We start from the raw sequence: 23,452 nt of genomic DNA, 5'->3' as shown, positions 1-23,452 counted from the left end.
AACAATGCTGCCTATTCATTTCTCCATGCTGCTGAAATTTTTCCCATACAAATCAAATGTATCTAACGGAGTTTGGCGGTCATTTTGAAAAGTACTTTAATGTACCTTAAAAAGTAGATTGATGAAATCGATTAAATAAACTTTTATATACCGATATACCACTCAGCAAATCATCGCGCCACACACATATACGTATACGTATATCTCTTACTCTCAATCTTCGTTTCTCTTCTTTGCGCAATTCTCTTTTACTTCTTGGTACCGTGCGTTGCATTTGAGCGGGAAACGCATTTGGAAAATAGTTGATTTTTGCGAATTATTATAGTTTTACAGTCAAACCAAAGCCATGGAACTACCGGACTACCTCATCCGGTTCTATGCCAAGGACGAGCAATTGCTGATGGAAAATACCGAAGACAGCCAGAGGGAATTCATTTTAGAACTATATTCGAAATCCGTAAGTAAAACCGTAACCACAATTGAAGTGGATGACATCCACACATGTATAATCCGGGAAACAATTTGCAGAAGGTCACCGTTGAGGATCTGCAGCGTAATCACACCCCCGATGAGGTGAGAGAGTTGTGTGTTCGTACAAAATTACGCGTCAACATGACATACCTCAACTCGGTGTGGGACGCCAAAAAGCTGCTGAACAAGACGAATTGTCTGGACAATCTTTCGGAGAGCTCCATCAATAGAGAACTCGTCAAGTGTGTGCACAGCAAAATGGTGCAGACATACACGGACGAAGATGTAGCCGATTCCAATCTCGTAGCCAAAAGCGTGCTAAAAAAGGATAACAACATTCGTCTAGATCGTTGGAAGCGTCAGCGTGAGTGCCTAGCCCCGAGGGCTATAGACTCCCCACAGGATATCTCTGAGTCGTCTTCGCACGTCTTAAGCCGACCAGTTTCATTGGAAATGGAAGCGGATAATACCAATGAATGCTATAAGGAATCAACTTTCAAATACCATCAGAAATGCGTAAGTATATATTTCACCGCAGTCAAACCGGGATGGCATCCACATATGCATAATCCTGGCAACAATTTGCAGGTCACCCCTGAGGAGCTGCAGAGGAAGTACACCCCCGATGAGGTGAGAGAGTTGTGTGTGCGTACAAAATTACGCGTCAACATGACATACCTCAACTCGGTGTGGGACGCCAAAAAGCTGCTGAACAAGACGAATTGTCTGGACAATCTTTCGGAGAGCTCCATCAATAGAGAACTCGTCAAGTGTGTGCACAGCAAAATGGTGCAGACATACACGTACGAAGATGTAGCCAATGCCAATCGCGTAGCCAAAAGCGAGCTGAAAAGGGCTAACAACATTCGTCTAGATCGTTGGAAGCGTCAGCGTGAGTGCCTATCCCCGAGGTCTACAAGTTCTTCACTCTCTACCTTGTCTGACACTCCTTCAGAAGACCCGTCGTACTCTGAGCGGCCAGCGACCCCAGAGTTTTCGAGCTGGGATGAGTCGGACACTGACGAAAATCAGCAAGACCATCCGATGGATAGTGTGCTCTATATAAAGAAAGAGCCGAAATGGTGAGGCACTGAGCTGGTCGACGATGGCGATTTGACACGCGGTCCTTCAAGGCAATTCTGAGAACATGTCCCTGGAGTAGGGCAGTCTGCAGTCACAGTCGCAGCCAGTTATATCAAGCATTGAGTATTTCAATGATTGAAGCCATGAATTCAGGAAATTCAAGTTTATTGATTAATAATTAATATTACTTTTAATTTAGTATATATATATTATATACATATAATATATTTTGTTTTGCTCTATGAGTGATTGAACCCATGTCGATAAAATGAATTAATTGAGTAAGAATATTAAAAACCTTAACTAACAATACAATTGTCGATCTTCTCGATTTATTATTTTATATGTAAAAATTTAAACGGATCAAATCTTGACAATCTGCCGATCATGGACATAACAACATGCGTGTAAGGCCATACGATTTTTTGGCACTCAAATTTTTCCGGCTCCTGCAGGCTCTCTTGAAATTGTGTTTAAAAACCAGAGAGAGCGCTCTAGAGCAGCGGTGTTCACAAGATATAACGGAAAAAGCCACACGCAGCCAGACAAAAAAAAAAACAACAACCACCGCCTTCGCTTGTTGTTGTTGTTATCTTTGTCTGTCTGCGCAGTGACACTTCCCGTTATGTCTCGTGCCCACCACTACTCAAGATCCAACCGCTCTCTTGTATGCATACACGACTGTATGTGTGCACACGTATTCTCATGTATGGTGATGTGACAATATTAAGTTGTCTTTGGATAAACCCATTGTCGACCAGTGGGTATTTAAATACAAACACAAAAATTATGAAGTTCAAGAATTGTAACGTGTTCAGGTGAAAGATATCGTGCTAATTTTTTTTACGTAAACAGGTAGTATTGGTCTACAAGGAACATTCAAAAGCAGTATTATTTTCAGCGGCTTAACTGTTGGTGTTTAGGGGGGTTAAGTGGGCTAAGTTCGTTTTTCTCCTCGGTATATTTACGGTATATTTTAAAAATGAGAAGATATTTCGGTATATTTCTAAGGGTCAGTCACTGCATCGAACAAAACAAGCGTGCGTTGGGAAACCTTTTAGGAACTTGTCCATTGTAAAAATTAGATGCCATCTGTCGATTTGTTTACAAATTTGTCTTCGTATTTTATAGCAGCCAATCCAAACATATCAAAAGCGCAACGACTGTAGCTCGATACTCTCATCGGTAGTAGAGGCTAGCAGCAAAATATCGATACTATCGATAGTTCCCCCTTTGGTTTGAGACCTCTAAATCAGGCGTGCTTCAACCTGAGAATAAATAAAAGAAATAGCTAAATAATGAGTGACAGCGAAGAAGAGACAAAGCAGAATACGGATCCAGTGGACAATGCCTGGTCGTTAAAGATTCCCGCGTTCAGGCAAGAGGACAATCCCCACGGCATGGTGGAGGAGAGCTCCTTTGCCACGCTTTTTCCCAAATACCGCGAGAAGTACCTGAGGGAAGTGTGGCCGCTGGTGGAGCAATGTGTGGCAGAGCACCAGCTGAAGGCGGAGCTGGATCTGGTCGAGGGCAGCATGGTGGTGAAGACGACACGGAAGACCTGGGACCCGTACGTCATCATCAAGTCGCGCGACATGATCAAGCTGATGGCTCGCAGTGTGCCTTTCGAGCAGGCCAAACGCGTTCTGCAGGATGACATCGGCTGTGACATAATCAAGATCGGCAATCTGGTCCACAAGAAGGAGAAGTTTGTGAAGCGGCGACAGCGACTGATCGGACCCAATGGCGCTACACTAAAGTCGATCGAGCTGCTCACCGACTGCTACGTGCTCGTCCAGGGCAACACTGTGTCTGCTCTGGGGCCTTACAAGGGTCTGCAACAGGTGCGCGACATTGTGCTGGAGACCATGAACAACGTGCATCCCATTTACAACATCAAGGCGCTGATGATTAAGCGCGAGCTAATGAAGGACCCCAAACTGGCCAACGAGGACTGGTCCCGCTTCCTGCCCAAGTTCAAGAACAAGAACATAAGCAAACGCAAGCAGCCGAAGGCCAAAAAGCCCAAAAAGGAGTACACACCCTTCCCGCCGGCCCAGCCGGAGAGCAAAATCGACAAGCAGCTGGCCTCTGGTGAATACTTCCTCAACCAGGAGCAAAAACAGGCCAAGCGGCACCAAGAGCGCAGTGCCAAGCAGGCCGATGCGGCTAAGAAGCAGGACGAGCGTCGCAACAAGGACTTTGTGCCCCCCACAGAAGAGGCTCCCAGTCGCAAACGCCAAGCCGAGGACAGCTCCAGCAGCAAGGTGGATGTCAAGGCTCTTAAGGCGAAGCTGGTCAAGGCAAACAAGAAATCAAAGAGCTGATGTGTGTGTGAGAGCCTTCTATTAGTTGTAGTTATTGCTAGAAAATCCTTAAATAAAAAAAGATAACTCTGTAATTCTAGTGCAACGTTGTAAGAGATCTCTCAGCGACCTGAGTTGCTTGCTCATTTCTCACCTGAGAGCGAGTCTCTCTCGCGCTCTCTTTCAGCCCCAGCAAACAAGCATTTCGAGGCTTAGCTCTTGCCATAGCTAACTGGCTCTGCTGTGCTGGCCAAGTTAGTTTTTTCCGTCAGAAACACGAAACACGTCGGCCACAACGGACAACGCTCGCGTGCGTTTCAGAAGTCCACCAACAACAACGACGTTGCGGGGTTATTGTTATTTGTGTATTTGCATTGAAGAGGAAATCGGAGACTAGGCGCGGGAGACGGAGACAGTTTTTAGTGGAAGCGGAGGTTGTGGAAGAATTAAAAAGAACGAAAGAAAGCCGACTCGAAAATAAAAATCGAAGAACGTCGAGAAAGCACAGCAGTAACCACAAGCCAGAGAAGGACGGAACGAGGAGGAAGACAGGTAAAAAAGAATAAGCAGTAGAGTGCGATGGATACGCAAGCCCAGTTACAGTTAGTTTTTTATGTTTTGAATTAAAATAATAATAAAAGGCTGTGAAAAGTGCCTGAGTGCGCCCTCGCCCTATCCGTGTCCCTTCTCCTATCTGTGATCATCGCTTAAAACACCCAGTTAAAATACTAGGGGAACGTGACGACGAAATTCGAATTCGTGCTAATTAGAAAAAGAATGCGCAAAGTGAGAGGATGGAGAGGAGAAGAGGTGATATATAAATGCTAAAAGAGAGATATGAATGTGTATACATGTGTGTGTGCCTGTGTGTTAAGGGAATACCTACCGTATATCAGTGGGATAAATGCGGTCAATTAGAATAAATATACCTACACGGGTGTGCATACATGCACATATGCATGTACATGTGGGCAAGATTCGATGAATTAGTGAATGAATTGTGAACAAAAAGCATTGAAAATCAATACGAAACCTGCCGCCGCTCCCAGTTTGTATATCTACACACCCATACATTGAGAGGCCCAGGCCATATACCTGTGTGGAGCCGAGTGTGTGTGGAAAAGACTCGTAAAAATATCAACAAAGCTGGAGAAAAACAGGTGGAAAAGAAAGCTTAAAAAATGCGGTCGGTCAAAAAGTAAAGTTGCACCAGACGCTGCGACGGCGACGGTGATGGGAGGTGGAAAATGACGGAGACAAATATGAGTAGCAGAGTTACCTTTTCAAGTCGTACGGCGTACACACACGCACACAAACACATATGCACAAGAGAGACTCACAGTTACACAGGTAAACTCTGTTTTCCCGCCTGCCACGCATGCGCCCGACAGAGATGGCACTAGTGCCTATTGAGCGCCTGTTGCTCCGGGGTGTCGGTGTCGATGTCTCCCCATTTGTAACAGAGCCGTGAGTCTCACTTGGCTCTCAAGCTTGTTTTTCACACAGCGCCATTTACCTTTGCCCAAGCCCCCAGTCGCGGCCCCCACAAACATTTGAGATTAAAACCAACAACTAGTGGCCATGCCATGGACAGGCGCTTATCTAAATTTTCCCTGTCCTCTATATGTATACTGCTGCCCTGCCGCCTGAATTATTTGAAAAATTACTTCCCATCCCAGAGGCCAAGTGATAAACAAGCCAAAAATGAGCAGCTGCTCCCCCGCTATGAGTGTAATTGTTTTTGTTTCTGTTTCTATATCTGTAAATGTGTGTGCTTGGGGCTTATCACGCCTTAATTAATTATCTCCACCTGAATGCCGGCCGACTATTACTAAGTATTTGCTTAAGACGTACGGCCCCGCATCGCGATCAAAGTTGATTTATGCAAGTGCGATCCACGGCGGGCACTTTCGCTGTTATGTGCGATAATTTTTATCGCCTGGTTTCGTCATTTCATTCCCCGCTGCCTCCTCTTTGGCTGCTGTAAGTCAACATCAATTTGTCAAATACCTCGTGGATGATGCAATATGCCAAGTGCTGTGATATCTCCCCACAAACATTGAGCAAATATAGCAGCCCAGTGTCAGCAGATTTGATCCCGTCGCATATCATTTCATTCCATGAGTAACACAATATACATACATACATATGTACATATTTTATGTACATAACAAGAGTACAGTGGTGTATACTGAAGGGCAGGGACCATGCAGGACAACGGGGGCCTAAGGGAATGTTCTAGCTTGTTTAGGACTCTTTCTGTTATTCCGCTTCCGCAAAGACATATATTTTTTGTTCCCTTCTCAAAAGTTTCCATTCCACCTGCAGCAGAACAAAAAAAATATATTCCACCTTGGCCCGCCAATTCCGCCCCTGTCAGATTGGTATGCGACGCTGGCGTCGCTGCCTTAGTCGGCGCCGGAGCCCAGCCTAAGCCGTCAGCGGAAAAGTAGTTGTTTCTACTGTCACTTGAGTCGCGCTGAGGGAGCGGCTGAGAGTGCTTGTGAGCGAGACCGAGACAACCGAGACACCGTCAGCGAGAGAGAGAGCATTTTCAAATCCGTGTTTGTGTGAGTGTTTTTGCAGGTGTGTTCATTTGCAAAGCTGCCGAAAGTGGGATGGAGAGCGGCTAGAGGGGATAGGCAATCAGTTGGCTATGATGGGGGAGGGAGTAGAAGAGAGGACAAGCGCGCGATTTTTGAATTCCAAAGCTGAAGCTGCGGCTGGAGGCCGCGGCGCTGAGGCTGCGAGCGAAATGTTAAAGTTTGAGAATAATTGTGGCCGATTGTGGTGGCCTGGCCATGTGTGGAGCGTGCGGGGAGTGTGGCGTGTGGAAGTGTGGAATGCGGTCTGAGTCAGCGTTTATTGGCTGCGCAATAGTCCGCAGAGGGGCGTGCCAGAGGGGAGCTCTCCTCAGTCAGATCTTGCTTACCGAACCGAACGTGTGTTTCCTTTCAGACGGTCCTGAACGCGCTTTTTGGCTAGGCATAACCACAACAGAACAGAATGGTCAACCATCATTCAAATGGCGGCGGCAGTGCCGGGAACAGCAGCGGCAGCCTGAGAGGTGGCGGCGGAGGAGCCCACGGCGGAGGCGATTACTCGGGCGATGATCGGAGTGGCGGCGGCGAGGAGCGCGAGAGATTGGACGGGGATCTGCACGACAAGCCCACCTACCTGCTGGAGCACCTGGCCACCTTCACCGTGAACAAGGAGTCGGGCATTGTTTACCCAGCGGATGGTATGCGCCGCCTGCTCCAGCTGGAGAAGACCACGGGCATCTGGTCGCAGAAGATGCAGCTCTGCCTCGACTACCAGTGGGTGCTGATAATGGACTACGAAACGGGGGTATGTTCAGTTCATCAACTCTTTGAGGGTAATCCCCATTCATTTATTTAATACATCCCCATACAGAACATCATTGAGCGTTTCCCGGCATCACTCGTCCAGGAGCCCACGGCATTCACCTCCAACGATGCCATGGAGCTGTACAACAACATTCTCGTATTCATTGTATCCGGCGGCGGCGGTTCCCGCTCCGAGATGCACATATTCCAGGTAGGATCTCTCGCTTTAACAGTCACTTGAGTTACAATCTAATCGTCTCTCTCTCTAATCTTTGATTGCAGTCACAAAGTGTATCCGCCGTCCACTTGGTGGAGGATCTGAAGCAGCTGCGTAGTGGTAAGATGATAACACAGCAACGTGGAGCTACGCCCACGCAGTCGGCAGGAGCCTCTGGGATGGCCATGATGATGAGCAAGACCTCCTCCTCGTCCTCGCACAGCCGGGCCGAGCTCCACCAGCAAAGGGAGCAGCGTGGCGAGCGGGAGCGAGACAGGGAACGCGAGCGGGACAGGGAGCGCGAGCGAGAGCGGGAGAGTCACCATCACATGCACCAAAGGAGCAGCGTGGAGCAGTACGGGATGCGAGGCGGCGGAGCCGTGACCGAAGTGGACCTGGGCCATAACGGGGAAACGGACTCGGAGCACGGTGGGGTCAACGAGCGGGACGAGACGAGCTCCACCTCCAGCGAAAAGTACGAGCGGGACGTGGCCGTGCTCAACCATTGCTTTGACGACATTGAAAAGTTCATAGCTCGGCTGCAGCACGCCGCCGCCGCCTCAAGAGAGCTGGAGAGGCGCAGGAGGAATCGGAAGTCAAAGAAGCGGGACCCAGGAGAGGGCCTGCTCACGCTGAGGACGCGGCCGCCACACGAGAAGGAGTTCGTGGACATATTCGCCAAATTTAAGCTGTCGTTCAACCTGCTGGCCAAGCTGAAGGCGCACATCCACGACCCGAACGCCCCAGAGCTGGTTCACTTCCTCTTCACCCCACTGGCCCTCATCGTGGAGGCCTCGAGCGACACCTACTACGAGTCTCAGTTGCCGGCGCGAGTCGTCAACCCGCTGCTGACGCGGGAGGCCATCAATCTGCTCATCAACTGCGTCACCAGCAAGGAGACGGAGCTGTGGCGTTCACTGGGCGATGCCTGGGTCATTCCACGTGACCAGTGGAAGGACGACGTCGGCTCCTACCACCCCGTCTTCCTCGACGGCTGGTCGCCCGACTACCTTATCAATGACGAACTGGAGCCGACATCCCCGACAGCGCACGTCAGCAAGCGTCTCGAGGTCCAGGCCGGACCTGGCCATGGCTCCGGACTCAACGGACGTGGCCCGCCAGGCGGAGGCGTCTACGATGACTACGACACTGGGAACGGCATGGCCATGGCCATGGGCATGGGTATGGGCATCGAGAAGTACACCATCCACCATGGCAACGATCGGGAGAGGGAGAGAGAACGCGATCGTGATAGGGATCGTGCGGGTGCCATCAGTGCCTCAGACTTCAATACCCGCAGCGAGCTGTCCTTTGACTCTATTGAGCGGGGCGGAGCAGCGGGCCATGGCCCAGGACCTGGGGCAGGACCTACCCTGAGCGCCATCACCGCGGGCCTGCAGAACCTCCACACGCGAGACTCTCGCGGCGGGAATGGAGGAGGCGGTGGCGGATATGGGGCAGGTGCTGGTGCCGCCTCCGAATTGTCGGTGGCAGGTGGAAGGGCGGCCAATGTCAGCGACGACCAGATGCTCGAGTCCTGGCTGGAGGATCTGCAGACGGGGGGCTCCAAGATTGTGCTGGTCACCTATCCGCGCACCGCCAACAACGACAAGGAGCTCAGTGTAATGCGAGGCGAATACCTGGAGGTAAGTATCTCAAAATGTTCTTCAATTGAAAACCCTTTTAAGCAATGAGTCAAATTCTCTGCAGATCCTCGATGACACCCGGAAGTGGTGGAAGGCGCGCAATATGCGCGGCCAGGTGGCCCATGTCCCGCACACGATCGTCACGCCCTTCAACTATGGTGACGGAGACGGAGCCCAGTACTATGGCCAGCCGGCGCAGCAGCAGCAGCCCCTGCCGCAGGGCGGTCCTGCCGGCAAGTCCCGACCAGGGGTAAGCAAACGATAATGGCTCTCTCTTGATCGATACATGCTCATACTCTAATCGATTTCTGTGCACAGGACAACCCAGGAATGGAACAACGATCCCCAGACCCAACGGATATGATGCGCAGCAAGCATCTGGGGAAGAAGGGCGAGTTCCGTTACTTCTAGAATCGATATATATATATATATAGACACCCAAACCCACGCATATATACACATACACAGACAGACAGACAGACACAGACAACACACGGATATATATATATTCGATAGTGAGAATAGAGCATTAGAGAAAGACAGACATCCCATCCGTCTAGAATCCACGTCCACTTCCCCCGCAAATTAAAAAATATTAAACCGTAAGACTAACCTAAGCTCAGCCCCAGATCCCCCACAGATTGGAGATGCGGCTGGATATATTCATAGCTAATGCTAAAGCTAAAGCTGAAGAGCTGACGAAGAGGCGCAGGCAGGCAATAAATTGTTTTAATAAAACCATATCCAAAGGATCCCCTACAAGATTGTTTGAGTTCAGCGCTAATGGAGAGCGGGTAAAGATCGAATTGAGTGATAATTTGCAATTTGCTTTATTTATTACGTGGTGAGAGCTGACTAAGTACTGCTACATTAATTTGAAAGTCCCGTCAAAGAAGTGCTGCTCGCAATCGATTGTTGACTTTGATTTATTTGAATGCTCACAAGAAGAAGATTAACTGGTGCTCTACAGGGATGTCAAAGCCAACGATTGAACAAAGCGGACACATAGCCCATCCAAACTGATCTCCCACTAGATGATGGATAGCTTCTCCACGCGGGCCAGCAACGGCGAGTCCGAGTGGTACTCCAGGCTCCTGACAGCAAAGTCGCCCACGTCATTGGTGAAGCACTTGAGGGTGCAGATGGTGAAGGGGCGCACCGGAAAGTTGTAGTACGTGAAGTACTGGCCATTGACGGCGATGAGGAAGGCGCGATCCCCGAGGCCAAAGGCAATCTTGAAAAGCTTGCCTCGCACGAAGGGGAACTCGCCCTCGGTCTCCTCGTCGTCGCTAGCAAAGCTGAAAGACAAGCAGGACGGAGGAGATAATTATTAGAGGGAATGACAGGGATCGAAACCCACCTGTTGTCCTCGCGCTGGTAGCTCCTTGAGACGGTCGTCCTGTCGAAGTTCACCTGGAAGCGGAGCACGGTGCGTCCGGTGTCGTTGCACTGGAAGCAGATGGAGAACTCCGTGGTGGGTGGACCCTTGGCGATGCATTCCATGGCCACAACGGTGCCCGTCTCGTAGCGGCGTGGCACGTCGCTCTGGAAGGCGATGCGGTCGGGGCACATGAGGGTGCGTGGAAAGACCAGGGGGAAGAGCATGCGGTGGTGGAACTGGGTGATCTTCTCGAAGTCGCCGTAGGCCCGCACGTAGTTGATTTGCTTGGGGAACTTGACGAACTCGAAGGACCCGTACAGCTGATCGTTCACGTAGATCTCGAAGCAGCGCTGGAGCACGGCCACGCGAAAGGTAAAGCTCTGGCCTGGGATCAGGGGATTCTTGGGACCGTCGCTCTTCCAGTTCTTGGAGATCTCCTCCTGCTGCCATCCCTCACCGGGCTGGAACATGCTCCTGATGATCTGGCCCTCCCGGAAATTGGCCTCGATCTTCAGGAATACCGTTTCGCTCTCATTCTGCGCGTTCACATTGTCCGTGAGGTCCAGGGAGATTCTGTTTTAAGATGAATCGGAGATTAAAAAGTTCGATCTTTGATTTGCGCAGGGGGACGGGCAAAATCTGTTGCCTACTTATTGGGATGGGGCTTGACGCGTCCGCTGACGACGAGCACATGCCCGAAGGGCACCTCCGTGAGTACCTTTGCCTTCCACACGTTCATCACAGCTCAGCGACTCCAATGCAACTGATTCGGATTCGGAGAGACTCACAGAGCCAAAGCCAGAGCCAGAACAGGACACGTCTTATGCGATGTTATGCTAATAGATTCGCCAGTCGCCATTCGCCATTCGCCGCTTCATTCCTTCATTTATTTATTGTGATTATGTAAGGGGCAGGAGGACAGGCAGCCAGCGAGCGAAACAACGGCATGAAATGAGGAATTACCTGCAGCCGCATGCAAACTTGACATGGACGTGGATGTGGATGTGGACGTGGTAAGGTTACCCCCGCGCACACACCCACACAGCCACACAGCCCGTATAACCCGTTCGTTCGCTCAATCGAATCCCATTCAACCCCTGGATCCAATCCGACCCCCTGACATGACGAGACGAGAACCTTGCGCGCTTATTTATTTGATTCAATCCTTGCCTTTGTAACCCATAACTGTCATCCTCAAGTTCTTTTCACGGTTGTTGTCACGCCCCCGACCGCCCATTTGTTGCTAGTTACACTCTCCACCCACACCCCCTATCACAGCGCTTGTCGTACCCTCGGACTCGTAAATATCGAGGGTACATTTGTATTCATAAAATCCCATCAAAAGTAGCGTCATATATCTTGGCTTTGCAGTAATACGAGTATGGGATTTATTTGCCCCACAATACGAGGCGACATTTGTTTGGATTATTCGATTCCATTTCCAGGAAATCTGTCCAGCGGATATCGAAGAGATGATAAAGTTTACTTCTTCCATTGTTTCCATTGTTGTGTTGTTGCGTGTCTTGGGTGAAATAAAACAAGGCAAAAACAATTGATTCCCTGTCTAAAGTTTTTGCATTTGCAGTAAAGTGCGACTCGGCCTAGGATGGGTACAGGGATGGGTATCGGGGGTGAGGCAAGAGCAGTCGCTGGAGCTGGAGCACTCATCCAGTCAAAGGTAATTCATTTCTTTTGACATTCCTTGGCATATTCGCTGAAGTTCTGACTCTGTCTACATTTACGCCTTCACTTTAGTGAACGTCCGCGCCAATGACATCGACATCTCCACGGAGCTCCGCTCATCCCTTGGCCTGACTACGTGGCCCTCGTCTCCGTTTCTGTCTGTGTCTCTGTCCGTGTCGCTTGCACCTGATCGAATTTGGCCCAAGTCTTTGGCTTTGGCAGTCTCTCAGTCTCTGCCTCTGTTTTAGTTTCTGTTGCTGATTGCGTTTCACCTTGGCACACTCCGCTCCACCCACGAGAGAAGGTGCTTGGCTACGCCTGCTACCGCTTGCAAATTGCTAATTGGTTAGTTATGGCTCCTCTGAGCGGAGCTGCTCCCAGGGTGACCTTGTCAACCCCTGAACCCCCCATACACACCACCCGAAACAGAAACCGAAACAGAGCTAATGAAGTAATCGTGTCGATTTCAACTTTAATTTCCGGTTGTCACTCCAACTGATAACTCGAGCAAGGTTTGTGTACGTTGCACAATTATCAGTTTTCAGTTTTCGTTTTCCTTTCACCCACCCACCCAACACCACCCACCCCTGCGCCACGTTGCCTGCTACCTGGGCAACCCCTCCAAGACCCCAAGAGAAAGAGAGAGAGAGAGAGAGTGGCGGCTTCTCCGAAGTCTTATCTCAGTTATACTTCTGGTTCGAGCTCCCCATTCCCCAGTCCCGCATATCGAATCGGTTCGAGTCGAGCGACGACACGTCTACAGAAATCAGATTTTACAGTCGTGGGACCCACAAATCGTACAAGCAATATAACGATAATGGGTTTATGGCTCCCGCCGACTGGCATCCATGCCACCATGACACCGCCGCTACACCGCTCCGAAAGCCAAACGGTAGCCGAAGATCCGAGCGATCGTTAAATCGGGAGTCTTCGGGAATTGGGGAATCGGGTAGGTAACCGGCATATAACCAGCACCATTTCGGCTTGGGGAGGGGACTCCCAATTGACTTCAGTTCTGCAGGTGTCGTCGGGCGTCGGGTTGGCGCGAATAGTCAGAGTGGAGTGGGAGTGGGGTGGGGAGCAGGGCGTGCATTATCAGTGTCATTATCAACATCGATCCACTCGATGAAAGGCCGAGAATTGTGCAATTTCAGATTGATTAAGGCATTGGTCGTGATTGAGGGAGGCATAGGGAGAGGGGATGGGCACCCACACCCAACCTCACCTGTCCAGTCATCGGAGATCGCGCTTGCTGATGATGATGACGATGGATGACGTTGACAACTTGGATACGATCTCCGATCTCCGTTCTACGATAAGCACGCTTCCCCTGTCAGCTGTCTGTGTAATCGCGTTCGTCCCGCTTTGGACACACTCTGGAATAGCCCGTTGTGTCCATGGCTCTCCACCCACGTGGCGTTTACTTGAGGCGTGAAAATAACTTAAGCCAAACGAACAAACTTTTTGCAATGCGATCACAGTTTGCATTCCCCTGGCCCAAGTAATTCGCTGCCTAATTCGGTGGGTGGGCCATGCACAGGCACGCCTTGGATGCACTGCATCCATCGTTGGGTCTTGGTCTGGGTCTTGGTTGTTACACGTTGGCACCAGGCACTGAGCGAGCACTGAACGCGCACTGATCGTGATCGATCGCCTGAATGGCCGGATGGATGGGTCTTTTTTGGAGGAGTAGACCAGGGAGCACTATGCACTTGTCGCGTATCGGAACGTAACTGAATTGTTGGATTTGACGGTGAAGTTTAAAACGTCAGCTCTGCTTGGTGTCTGGTGCTTGGGGCCCACGAAGTACTCGTCGATCGCCCGAACCTCCGATTGCCGATATCTCTCACCTCCGATGGCGGAGGAAGGAGGAGGAGCTCTGCTCCGAAGGTGTCTACGCGCCCTGTGTGTGAGGGAGAAGCCCAGACAGTAACAGCAACAGCAACCGAAACAGAAACCGAACGGCAAACAAATAAATATGAAATATTGAACGCATAAATGTGGAGCAAAAGTGGGTAATATTTTTGTAGATACTGGTACGCTACGGGTACGGGTACGGTTACGGGTACGCTACTCTAGGCAGTGCAGTGCTGTGTGAGTGCGTGCTGTCTTTGTATTGGCCATTAAAAACAGTTCGACTGACTCTTTCTTTCATTTTTATTTGCTCTTTCGTCTCTGCTGTCAACGTAGCCGCAAAATGAAAATTAAATGGCCCACAATTTGTCTCAATAGATTCCATTCCCATTCCCATTCCATGGTTGCTCTTATCAGCAGCAGCAGCAGCAGGTAGTGGGAATGGTACTATCTATAGCTGAGGGTTCTCTGCTCCCTTTAAATTTACCTGAAGACCAGGTCAGGCGAATCCCCATCCATCTACATGCATGTGTTGGCGGCTGTGATGTGCCGTGTGTGACACCTGACAACTTCAACGACTGTTTGCTCAACGTCGAGCGATCTGTTACCCCTCTGAAGTTCCCCTCCCTGCCACGTTTGCCATTGTCACAGAGAGAGAGAGAGAAGGAGACCATTGCTCCAGACCACTGCCATGCCTTATCAACGGACAGCGAACATGTCAAGAAAAGTCATAATTTTCTTTGATGTTTGCACGAGCCGGAGTGTCATTAATTGATTTATTACTAAAGTTGATTGTCATGTTCTGTCTCTGCTCCGTTCTGGTGTCGGGTGTGTGGCTCCCTGGTCTGGCGGCTTGTCCGATCTCTGCCCGATTTGAGGATGTCCAACTAATTACATATATGGCCAACTAATTAGGTAATGTGTTTGCTTGGCACTTGCGCTGGTGCCGTGCCGTCCCCTTCAATGTGACCCCCAGGAGCACTTTGATAATCTATGAAAGGGTTGGGGGGGTGGGCATGTTGATGCAAATGCCAATGGGATCCCATTCCCTGCAGTGAGCAGTGCAGTGTAAATTCCATTTCGATTCTTGTTTAAAGTAAGCATACAGACACCACCCCATTTTGTACTCCAATTCCCGGTTCCCGGTCATGTGTGTCTACATTTGGAGCGTGTTTATTCAGCTTGGAAACTGAGCCAAGACAGCAAGACAGCACAGCAAACACTTTGGTGTACATATGTAGTACATATATGTAGTATTGTACGAGTACATATATTGTATTTATCAGTCATCTACGGCTAGAGTTGCATAAAAAAACCAGACCCTCAATGGCGGCGATTGTCGTCGGCATTTTGTGACGTCTGCTTCTTTAGGCTTCCTTTGCCGGTTGCTTCGATTACATTCTGCATTACCAGGTCGTAGAGGTTTTGCTCCTCATCTTCTTCGTTGGCCTCTTCATCCTTCAATCCCACCTGCAGGCACTCCAGCTCTTTCCTGTATTTGTCAAGGGCCTCCTGCAGTAGTTTCTCTACCGGCGAGTAGGTGATGCGTGACCTAAGACGAGCCTTGGCCAGTTCCAGGGACTTGAGGGGGAGATTTTTAACTTTAACTCTTCAATGGGAAAGACTGCTCCATCTCACCTTGAGGGTGTTTGTGTTCCTTAGCAGGGCCTCTTCGTAGGACAGCACTTTGGGTGGCGACGGATGGATCGAAATCTTGGCCAGCTTCTCGGTTTGGCGCTCAAGCTTCAGTTCCTCAGCCTGGCTGCAGGAAAATGGAAATACAAGAGTGTTCTTTCACTGAAGCTGCTGCTTACACTTTCTCCAGTTTCTGATCGATTTCCGACTCCAGTGCCATATATTTTTCATTAATTTCCTTTATGAGGTCCATCGTTTTTACCAAAGGCAAAAAAAATGGGAAAACAAATGAGTTACCTAGCAACGGTAAATTTATTGCTCTGTCCTAACAGCTAGATGAATGGAAACAGGTGGTCACACTGCCGCGCGTTTGCTATCGATATATCGAATAGACGCAATGACTCCGAAACGACGTGTGATGTCGAGAAAATCAATAGAATTATGGAAAAATACAGGAAAATCTACGAAGGGAATTTATTTATTTTTTTTATATATTATTTTGATCCGCCATAAGTGTTGCGCGCCAAAATTTGAATTATAATCTTTTGTTTTAATTAGTATTGATAGTTGGGAGCAAAGTGCTGCAAAGCGCAAAAATAGTCGAATATTAACCCACAAAGGCCGCTATTTATCCTATTCAAATACGAAGAACTAAATTGCCTATTAGTTTTGGATTTATTAAATGTGGTTTTCTACGTCCAAATCCACACAATACCTTTGATCTGTTACTCATCACAATCCAGTGGAATCATACAAGCTATACATTTACATACAATTAGCCTCCTACTTAATTAAGCACCGCTCCCTCGTTGCATGTCCTACTGATCACGCAGGAAATGGTTTATGTGCGATGCCACCCGCTCCGGCGTGACCAGGTGCAGGTGATGGGTGCCAGGTACTTCCACGTAGACCACATGGGCAGCGTGCTGCTTGAGGGTGGCTATCACATCTGCGTAGACCTGGGGAGTCTCGAACTTCATACCGGGAGTGCCGCGGATGTTGAGCACCTTGCAGCGAATCTGGCGGGCATAGGCCAGCGTCTGCTCTGCGGTGAACATGCCCAGCAGGCTCACCTTGAGCCGCAGGTCCCGAGCAAAGAGATAGCCATCCTTGGTGGGGTTGTGTCGCATGCCCCGCTGCATCAGGATCTTCACCGAGGCCTCGTCGACGGACCCATCGTAGGCGTCCAGCACCAGTTTGATCATCTCGTCGTACGAATAGCAAGGCTGCTTGCTCTCCGGCAACGATTCATAGTCGAGGAATTTGTCCAGCGCCTTGCCCGTGCCCTCTGCAATCCGCTGAATCCCGCGCACCGTGGGCCCGGCAATGTCAATGTTTATCAGCTTGTCCACCTCATCAGGGAAGCTGGCGGCGTACATAAAAGTCAGCGCTCCGCCCAATGAGTGGCCCAGTAAGGTCACGTTCTTCCAGTTGTACTTCCTCACGATGCGGCGGATCAGGCAGATGCCATCCCAGAAAATGAAGTACTGCATGCCCTGCGGATAGTGCGACGAATTGCCGTGGCCGGGCAGATCGATGGCCAGCACAGCGCTGTCGGCCGGAAGCAGGGGGCACAGCCTGTCGAAGCTTCCACAGTTGTCCTGCCAGCCATGCAGAGCGATGATGGGCTGCTTATTGCGCGAGCCCCACCACTTGCCTGAGATGGTGGAGGAGAAATAACGTCTGATTACTCGCTGCGTCATGATGAAATCACGTCGATTGCTGATGCTATGGGCCGATGTCTCCGTACCGTAGATAAGCCGAGCCAGACAGTCTGACTCACACGCACCTACCTGCAACAGTGCCCCACGGTACATCGATCTCGAACTCCTGCCAGCTGTCCATTCCCAGCAGTTCCTCAACGACGCCATCTGAAAGGGGAGCAGACATTGCACGCAACAAAATTTAACACTTGCAAAACAAACAGCAGCGCAGAGCAGGGGAGAGATGGCGAAACAGTTTGGTGAAATCGGGTTGTCTGTCGCGCCAGGTGAGAGCGCTAGACTTTGGACCACAGGTCAGACTTAAAAGGTACCAGTACCACACACTCACTTGTCTTTGACGCCGCCGCCAGCCCAAGAGCTGACGATGTTAATGACGTTGTTGTTGCCAGTCGTGCTTGTGCCATGGTCAAGATTCCGATGGTGCCCGTGTAGTTTTTGTGCAGGCAGACGCAGGTGAACGGCGACTGGCTGCAAAAAGAGCGAATAGCGACTAACTAAAAATTGTAAATGTTTTAGTCGCGGGCTATCGAGTAAATATTCGATAGTCGATATCGCCTGATTGCAGCCGGGTGACAACTCTGTGCTCGGATTGTTTTGCTTTTGCGTTGCTTCGTTAAAAAATTTAAATTAAATTAATTTCAGCAGGATAGGACCCTTAAATCACCATGTAAGTGGAATATACTGTACCATTTGCTGTCCAAACACTCACCCAAGCCTTCTGCAGGACGGAGTTCTGGAAATCAAACCAGCGCAAGTACTGTGACTTCTGCAAGTGCTGGCTGAGCGACAACAAAGCGGTAGGTGCTCGATTTCATTCCCAAATGATCGGCCCAACTAATCAAAACTCTTCCAGAGCATCGCCTTCCACGAGGATGGCAAGCGACACAAGCTGAATGTGGCCAAGCGGATCACGGACATAAGCCGCAGTAGCGAAAAGTCTGAGCGGGAACGCCTGAAGATGGATGCAGACATACGAAAGATGGAGGAGGCAGCCATGAAATCGTATGCCCAGGACATACACGGCCGTGCGGACATGACAGCCCGTTCCATCAACACTGTGATGAGCGCGGTGGCTGCCTCGGGCAGCAGTGGATCACGCGGTGGAGCAAACGCCCCTGGCAGAGGCAGGCAGGTAGATCCCATGCGATTAGAGGGCTACTCCGACGAGGAGGAGGACAATCGGCGCGTAACAGTGGGCAAGGTGGGAGCCGAAGCCGTTGTGCCCGACGCCTCGCTGTGGGTGGAGGGAAAGTCGGATGAGGGCCACACCTACTACTGGAACGTGAAGACGAACGAGTCCGTGTGGAAGCCCCCCAAGGAGGGATACCTATCCTACGAAGAGTACGAGCGCATCAACCAGCTGGCTATCAACCAGCAGGAGCTATCTCAGGAGCAGGAATCGCTTCGGTTTCGAGCCAATGCGGATGAAGAAGTTGCCCGCGTTAACCGAGAGCGCCTAAAGGCATTCAGAAAGCCAGAGACAGTCAAGGAGAAGAAACAGAAGGAGGAAAAGAGACAGGAGTTCAAGACTGAAGAGGAGGCGGCCACCAAGGTGATTGGCCAGTGGCAGACAGTGGAAGTGAAGTACGTCCATTGGTTCCTTTTCTTATGGACATTTATGACTTTATGAATTTTTATTTTTTTTTTGCAGGGCGCCTGAAGAGCCCATCGACTGGGAGTTGCCCCAGTCCGACTACTATGTACCTCCTCCTGTGGTGTCCACGTCCAGCGAGCCCGAGCCGCCTGTCAAGCGCTTCAAGGAGAAGACCATTTCCGGTCTGGACGGAGAGTCCGCTGCCAGTGTACCTGCAACATTCAAAAAGCGCAAATTCGCCAGCAAGGGCAATGCTCGGCAGCGTTTAGATGACTAAGACAGTAGATGTGTAGTTGATAAAGTTGACTATAAAGATAGTTCCAAATTCCGTTGTTAAATGCATTTTTCAGCGTCTGCCAAAATTTTAAAAATCAAAATTTGATCAGAATCTGTTGCAGGGATGCACATATTATTTAAAGCAGGCTGTTAACTTAACTCATGTTGTTAACGTGGTTAAATAAAGCGGAATTTCAAAATTTCTTAGAATCTAAAATTTTGAAAATTGAAACTTTTGAAAATTGAAATTTGTGTTGTTCCAAAAGAACAACTGAAACAGCTTATGGACTGTGTGATGTGGTTTTTACCCCATTTTCTTGTCTGTAATTGCTTACATTTTTTTTAGTGAATTCGTGAATGTCAATTATTTACGGTTGCGTTAAAAAATTACCGAAAAAATACCGCATAGACACGTACGAGCTAGGAACACCTCATCCCAGATGGATGGTGGAATAACTGGGACATTTTCGAAACCGCAAAACCTTACAGACCATCCCCGAAATGGATGATGGATGGTCGCCAGTGTGAAATATCGATGTGCAGAGCCACAAACTATACAATATAGATTATTGTGTTGTTAGTGGCAGAGCCTATAAAAGTTTTTTTTTTTTTGTTATTTACTGGTTACTGGTTCTCGGTTTCGGTCACTCGACAAAACAAATCAAGTTATTTTTCAAAATATTAAGACACATTTCAAATTGACCGCCAAACTCAATTTAGCGCACCAAAAATACTGACATTTTTCGCTCTCAATTCGTGGAGAGTTTGCAAAACTCGCTCTCAAATCGTGGAGAGTTTGCAAAACTCGCTCTCAATTCGTGGAGAGTTTTCAAAATTTGCTCTCAATTCGTGGAGAGTGCTCTCTTTTCAGTGGAGAATAGTGTTTTTGTGGAGACTTTCCCCTCATTTTCGTGGTGTGGCAGCATGCTGCTGAAATTTTTCCCATACAAAATCAAATGTATCTTACGGGAACGCGTATGGAATAAAGATTCATTGTTGCGTCATTCCATACGCGTTCCCGTATGATACATTTGATTTGTATGAGAAAAATTTCAGCAACATGGGGAAATGAATTAGCAAAATTGTTGTGCAACTTTGGCACGGAATGAGCAACAATCTGCATACCTTGGGAAAATGGATATTATGGACTTGAGATATTGTTTGTAATTTCAGGCTCCAATTAATGCAGAAACTACTCAGTCTCTGTTCTAAAGATTTGAACAAAGTTTTGCAGCTCACGACTACCAATAATAGGTATCAAACTAACCAATCCTGAAGAAAAATTATGTATCTATCGGATAAAATTATTTGTTTACGGCTGAGAGGGCCAACTATCTAGTAATATTAAACTGAATATCAAAATTGACGAATTTCATATCACAAAATATCACGGTATGGCAGCCCGCAGCAACTACGAATTGCACGAGTCTGGCAACGCCACAAAACGACGACAAATTCGTTTTATGCTGTTTTTGTTTGAACCTTAATATGTAAATAATCCAATAAAAAGGACTTCTGAAAACTTGCCAATCTCTTAAAAAATTTATGTATCTATCGGATAAAATTATTTGTTTAGGGCTGAGAGTCCCAGCTAGCTGGTAATATTAAACGGAATATCAATATCGAGGAATATAAACGTTGAATGTTTTGAAAAAACAATCGATACTATCGTGATAGTATCGGGCTGAAATAATTATTAAAAAACCATTGAAACCTTTTAGGAACTTTGACACCTCTAGTCTCTTTTACTCAATAAAAATGGAATTTCGCTTAAAGAAACGAGCCCGCACTGAAGTCAAAATCGAGGTGGTCAGCTTGGAGACCAAGTACCCCCACAATGTCATGATGTATTACTATCCACCGACAGACGATATTCACATTGAGGAATTCGAGGAACTTGCTGTCGAACGACTGCGTCTACTGCGCGTCATGGACCGCGCAGGATCGAAGGGACTACGATTGCTTTCTGAAGAATGGAAGGAATATGTGAATGCAGAGCTAACACGCGAGGGTCTGCGCAGCTATCTGAGATTGTGTTCACCCGGCGGAGTCAGTGGCCAGGGAAGCAAACACGAGTCGGAAATACAGACACGCCGGCGCGACTACTTGTCGCACTTTATACTACGATTGGCTTACTGTCGGTCCGAGGACTTGACACGCTGGTTTGTAGCCCGCGAGATGGAACTTTTCAAATATAAGTTTGCAGCGCTGAGCAGTGCCGAGGTGAAGCAGTTCCTCGAGGCGAATGATTTCAATTTCGCACCTCTGACAGAGTCACAAAAGGATGAGGTCAAGGACGGTCTTTACGAGAGCACAGCGGGCCAAAGTGTTTCCAAGATTGAGCTTCTCGACTTCTACAAGGTGCCATTCACGCAGGTATTGGACTTGGTGCGCAGTCGACGGTGCTATCTAAAGGAGGGCTTTGCCTATGTGAACACCCACGATCTGGTCTCCATTGTCGGTACAAAGCAACAGGATATAATCGAGCAGGGCCTTCTGGCCTCCAAGGGCCTCATAGACGAGGTCGAGGGAGATGAGCGCATCTCGCGCATGCTCAAGGCTTTGCACAACTCGTACACCGGCAAGGATTACACAGTGTGCCGCGATGCGGCTGTGGCGATCGAATCCCTCAACCAGCTGTCCAAAACTTCAATGCCGCTATGCATGCGCATGTGCCACGAGCACATCCGTGCCCAGCATCACGTGAAGCACGGTGGCCGGATGCAGTATGGTCTCTTCCTCAAGGGCATTGGTGTAACGCTTGAAGATTCCATTCGCTTCTGGCGTGAGGAGTTCACAAAGAAGATGGATGCAGATAAGTTCAACCGCAGCTACGAGTACAACATCTACCACAACTATGGCAAAAAGGGATCCATGGTTAACTACACTCCCTACTCGTGCTCCAAAATCATCAAGGAAATGGCGGCACCGGGAGACTGCCACGGCTGTCCCTATAAGTCCGTGGATCCGGCTACACTCAAAACAAAACTGGCCTCCTACGGCCTGTCGCCCAGCCACATCGAGGAGGTAATGTTCTTTGTGACGCGCGGTCACTATCAGATCGCCTGTGGCAAGTACTTTATGCTCACGCACAACTCGAATGTGGAACCGACCATTAATCATCCGAACACCTACTTCGAGGAGAGCCAGATCCTGATGGGCAACCGTCAGAAGCGCACTGCTGGCTCCATGCCACTGAAGGCCAAACCCAGGCCAGACATTAAGGGACATGCGGACAGGTCAATGCTCAACGGTGACGACGATGACGAGCTGTGGAAGATCGCGGAGACACAGGAACGGGCATATCAGAGCCAAAAGGACATCTCGGAGGCCTTTAATGATGATCTAGATCTTACGGAAATTACATTCTAATCAGCTAAAATAATAAAATTACGTATCTGTAGGCTAGCAATCGTGTTTAATGTCTCATGTCCGACAAAGGTGGTAGGTCTCTGATCTGGGATTTCCCGCCTTACTAATACTTCGACCATACGGGGGCCATCCATTCACATCTACGTAATAGATGCCTCTTGCTTTTTTCTCAATTATGTATCCCATCGAGGAAGGATTGCTGCAGTCGCGCCGTCTGAGCTCGTCCCAGGAACTGCATTTGGTGGCCATAAAGTTATTCTCCTGTTGGGGATATGCGCTCTCAGCAAAGTACTCTACAGCGCGTGTGTGCGAGCAGCCAATGGTCAGGCACCCGGGCTGTATGGGATGTGCGCCGATAAGGTCCGTGTTTAATGCCGACCAGGAGTACAGTGTGTCCACATAATCGGCTGCGTCCACAATCTGAAATTGTTCTTGTTATTCAAGTGAACTTCACAGTGCTGTGCAGGACGTCGCGGCGACACATGAAGGCTCTCGACATCATAGCGATGGCGGAGGATTCGTTAACGGTGTTTGTCCAGCCGGTAGCCAAGATGACCACCTTGCGACCCTTGCCAAACTTGGAGTGATTCCAGAGCTTCGCTGCATCCAGCAGTGGAACACTGTAGTTGTGGCAGGGCGTCATGTACTGAAAGTGCATTTTGTTTATATCTGGAGTGATCTTCGGTGGTACTCTGTCCATAAACAGCGTGGAAGAGCCTGTGGAATCACAGCGATTGACATGCGTGCTAAGAGAAGACATATTCTATTCTTACACAGGGTATCTATCGCATTGGCTGCCAGCTCGAGAGGAACAGCCGTGAGGATATTGGCTTTCACGGTCACAATGTCGGTCAGGACTCTGG

At 49.1% G+C, this 23,452-nt stretch overlaps 9 protein-coding genes across 11 annotated transcripts; 5 read left to right on the top strand and 4 right to left on the bottom strand.

Moving 5' to 3' along the window:
• Nucleotides 1-239: 239 nt before the first annotated feature.
• On the top strand, nt 240-1,272 carry LOC111074107 (telomere-binding protein cav-like; the record flags this gene model as incomplete). The annotated part of the gene is made up of 4 exons (XM_022366750.2): nt 240-258; nt 326-457; nt 529-987; nt 1,060-1,272. Coding segments are annotated over exons 2-4 (783 nt in total), but the record flags the coding sequence as incomplete, so codon positions are not given.
• A 1,503-nt stretch (nt 1,273-2,775) lies between these two features.
• Nucleotides 2,776-3,955, top strand: LOC111074084 (KRR1 small subunit processome component homolog). The gene has a single exon (XM_022366723.2). It carries the CDS (start codon nt 2,853-2,855, stop codon nt 3,879-3,881), a length of 1,029 nt encoding a protein of 342 aa, XP_022222415.1. The 5' UTR covers nt 2,776-2,852; the 3' UTR covers nt 3,882-3,955.
• A 180-nt stretch (nt 3,956-4,135) lies between these two features.
• Nucleotides 4,136-9,829, top strand: LOC111074083 (epidermal growth factor receptor kinase substrate 8-like protein 1). Of its 3 annotated transcripts, none has more exons than XM_022366720.2 (6): nt 4,136-4,412; nt 6,819-7,208; nt 7,275-7,418; nt 7,490-9,070; nt 9,135-9,320; nt 9,389-9,829. In XM_022366720.2, exons 2-6 carry the CDS (start codon nt 6,867-6,869, stop codon nt 9,479-9,481), a joined length of 2,346 nt encoding a protein of 781 aa, XP_022222412.2. In that variant the 5' UTR covers nt 4,136-4,412; nt 6,819-6,866; the 3' UTR covers nt 9,482-9,829. The 3 variants fall into 3 exon arrangements, with proteins under 3 accessions (XP_022222412.2, XP_022222414.2, XP_022222413.2); XM_022366722.2 differs by lacking the exon at nt 4,136-4,412 and adding an exon at nt 5,567-5,591; XM_022366721.2 differs by lacking the exon at nt 4,136-4,412 and adding an exon at nt 6,326-6,430.
• A 43-nt stretch (nt 9,830-9,872) lies between these two features.
• Nucleotides 9,873-12,668, bottom strand: LOC111074085. The gene is made up of 3 exons (XM_022366725.2): nt 11,102-12,668; nt 10,431-11,024; nt 9,873-10,368 (listed from the first exon to the last, which is right to left on the bottom strand). Exons 1-3 carry the CDS (start codon nt 11,188-11,190, stop codon nt 10,101-10,103), a joined length of 951 nt encoding a protein of 316 aa, XP_022222417.2. The 5' UTR covers nt 11,191-12,668; the 3' UTR covers nt 9,873-10,100.
• Nucleotides 12,669-15,150: 2,482 nt separating this feature from the next.
• On the bottom strand, nt 15,151-16,082 carry LOC111074114. Its single transcript, XM_022366758.2, has 3 exons — nt 15,803-16,082; nt 15,627-15,750; nt 15,151-15,569 (listed from the first exon to the last, which is right to left on the bottom strand). The coding sequence occupies exons 1-3, from the start codon at nt 15,874-15,876 to the stop codon at nt 15,312-15,314; spliced, it is 456 nt and encodes a 151-aa protein (XP_022222450.2). The 5' UTR covers nt 15,877-16,082; the 3' UTR covers nt 15,151-15,311.
• A 197-nt stretch (nt 16,083-16,279) lies between these two features.
• LOC111074115 (probable serine hydrolase) lies at nt 16,280-17,834 on the bottom strand. The gene is made up of 3 exons (XM_041594745.1): nt 17,676-17,834; nt 17,417-17,494; nt 16,280-17,280 (listed from the first exon to the last, which is right to left on the bottom strand). The coding sequence occupies exons 1-3, from the start codon at nt 17,749-17,751 to the stop codon at nt 16,442-16,444; spliced, it is 993 nt and encodes a 330-aa protein (XP_041450679.1). The 5' UTR covers nt 17,752-17,834; the 3' UTR covers nt 16,280-16,441.
• A 56-nt stretch (nt 17,835-17,890) lies between these two features.
• LOC111074113 (WW domain-binding protein 4) lies at nt 17,891-19,420 on the top strand. Its single transcript, XM_022366754.2, has 4 exons — nt 17,891-18,014; nt 18,072-18,144; nt 18,201-18,931; nt 18,999-19,420. Coding segments are annotated over exons 1-4 (1,026 nt in total). The 5' UTR covers nt 17,891-18,012; the 3' UTR covers nt 19,219-19,420.
• A 1,500-nt stretch (nt 19,421-20,920) lies between these two features.
• On the top strand, nt 20,921-22,625 carry LOC111074086 (DNA primase large subunit-like). The gene has a single exon (XM_022366726.2). The coding sequence runs from the start codon at nt 20,976-20,978 to the stop codon at nt 22,587-22,589; it is 1,614 nt and encodes a 537-aa protein (XP_022222418.2). The 5' UTR covers nt 20,921-20,975; the 3' UTR covers nt 22,590-22,625.
• Nucleotides 22,626-22,643: 18 nt separating this feature from the next.
• LOC111074106 lies at nt 22,644-23,450 on the bottom strand (the record flags this gene model as incomplete). The annotated part of the gene is made up of 3 exons (XM_041594778.1): nt 22,644-23,009; nt 23,044-23,306; nt 23,363-23,450. Coding segments are annotated over 3 exons (717 nt in total), but the record flags the coding sequence as incomplete, so codon positions are not given.
• Nucleotides 23,451-23,452: the final 2 nt, after the last annotated feature.

This window comes from Drosophila obscura, unplaced genomic scaffold, assembly GCF_018151105.1.
Source record: "Drosophila obscura isolate BZ-5 IFL unplaced genomic scaffold, ASM1815110v1 contig_36, whole genome shotgun sequence".
NCBI classification, from domain to species: Eukaryota; Metazoa; Arthropoda; class Insecta; order Diptera; family Drosophilidae; genus Drosophila; species Drosophila obscura.
This window is presented reverse-complemented; position numbering and strand designations above follow the sequence as displayed.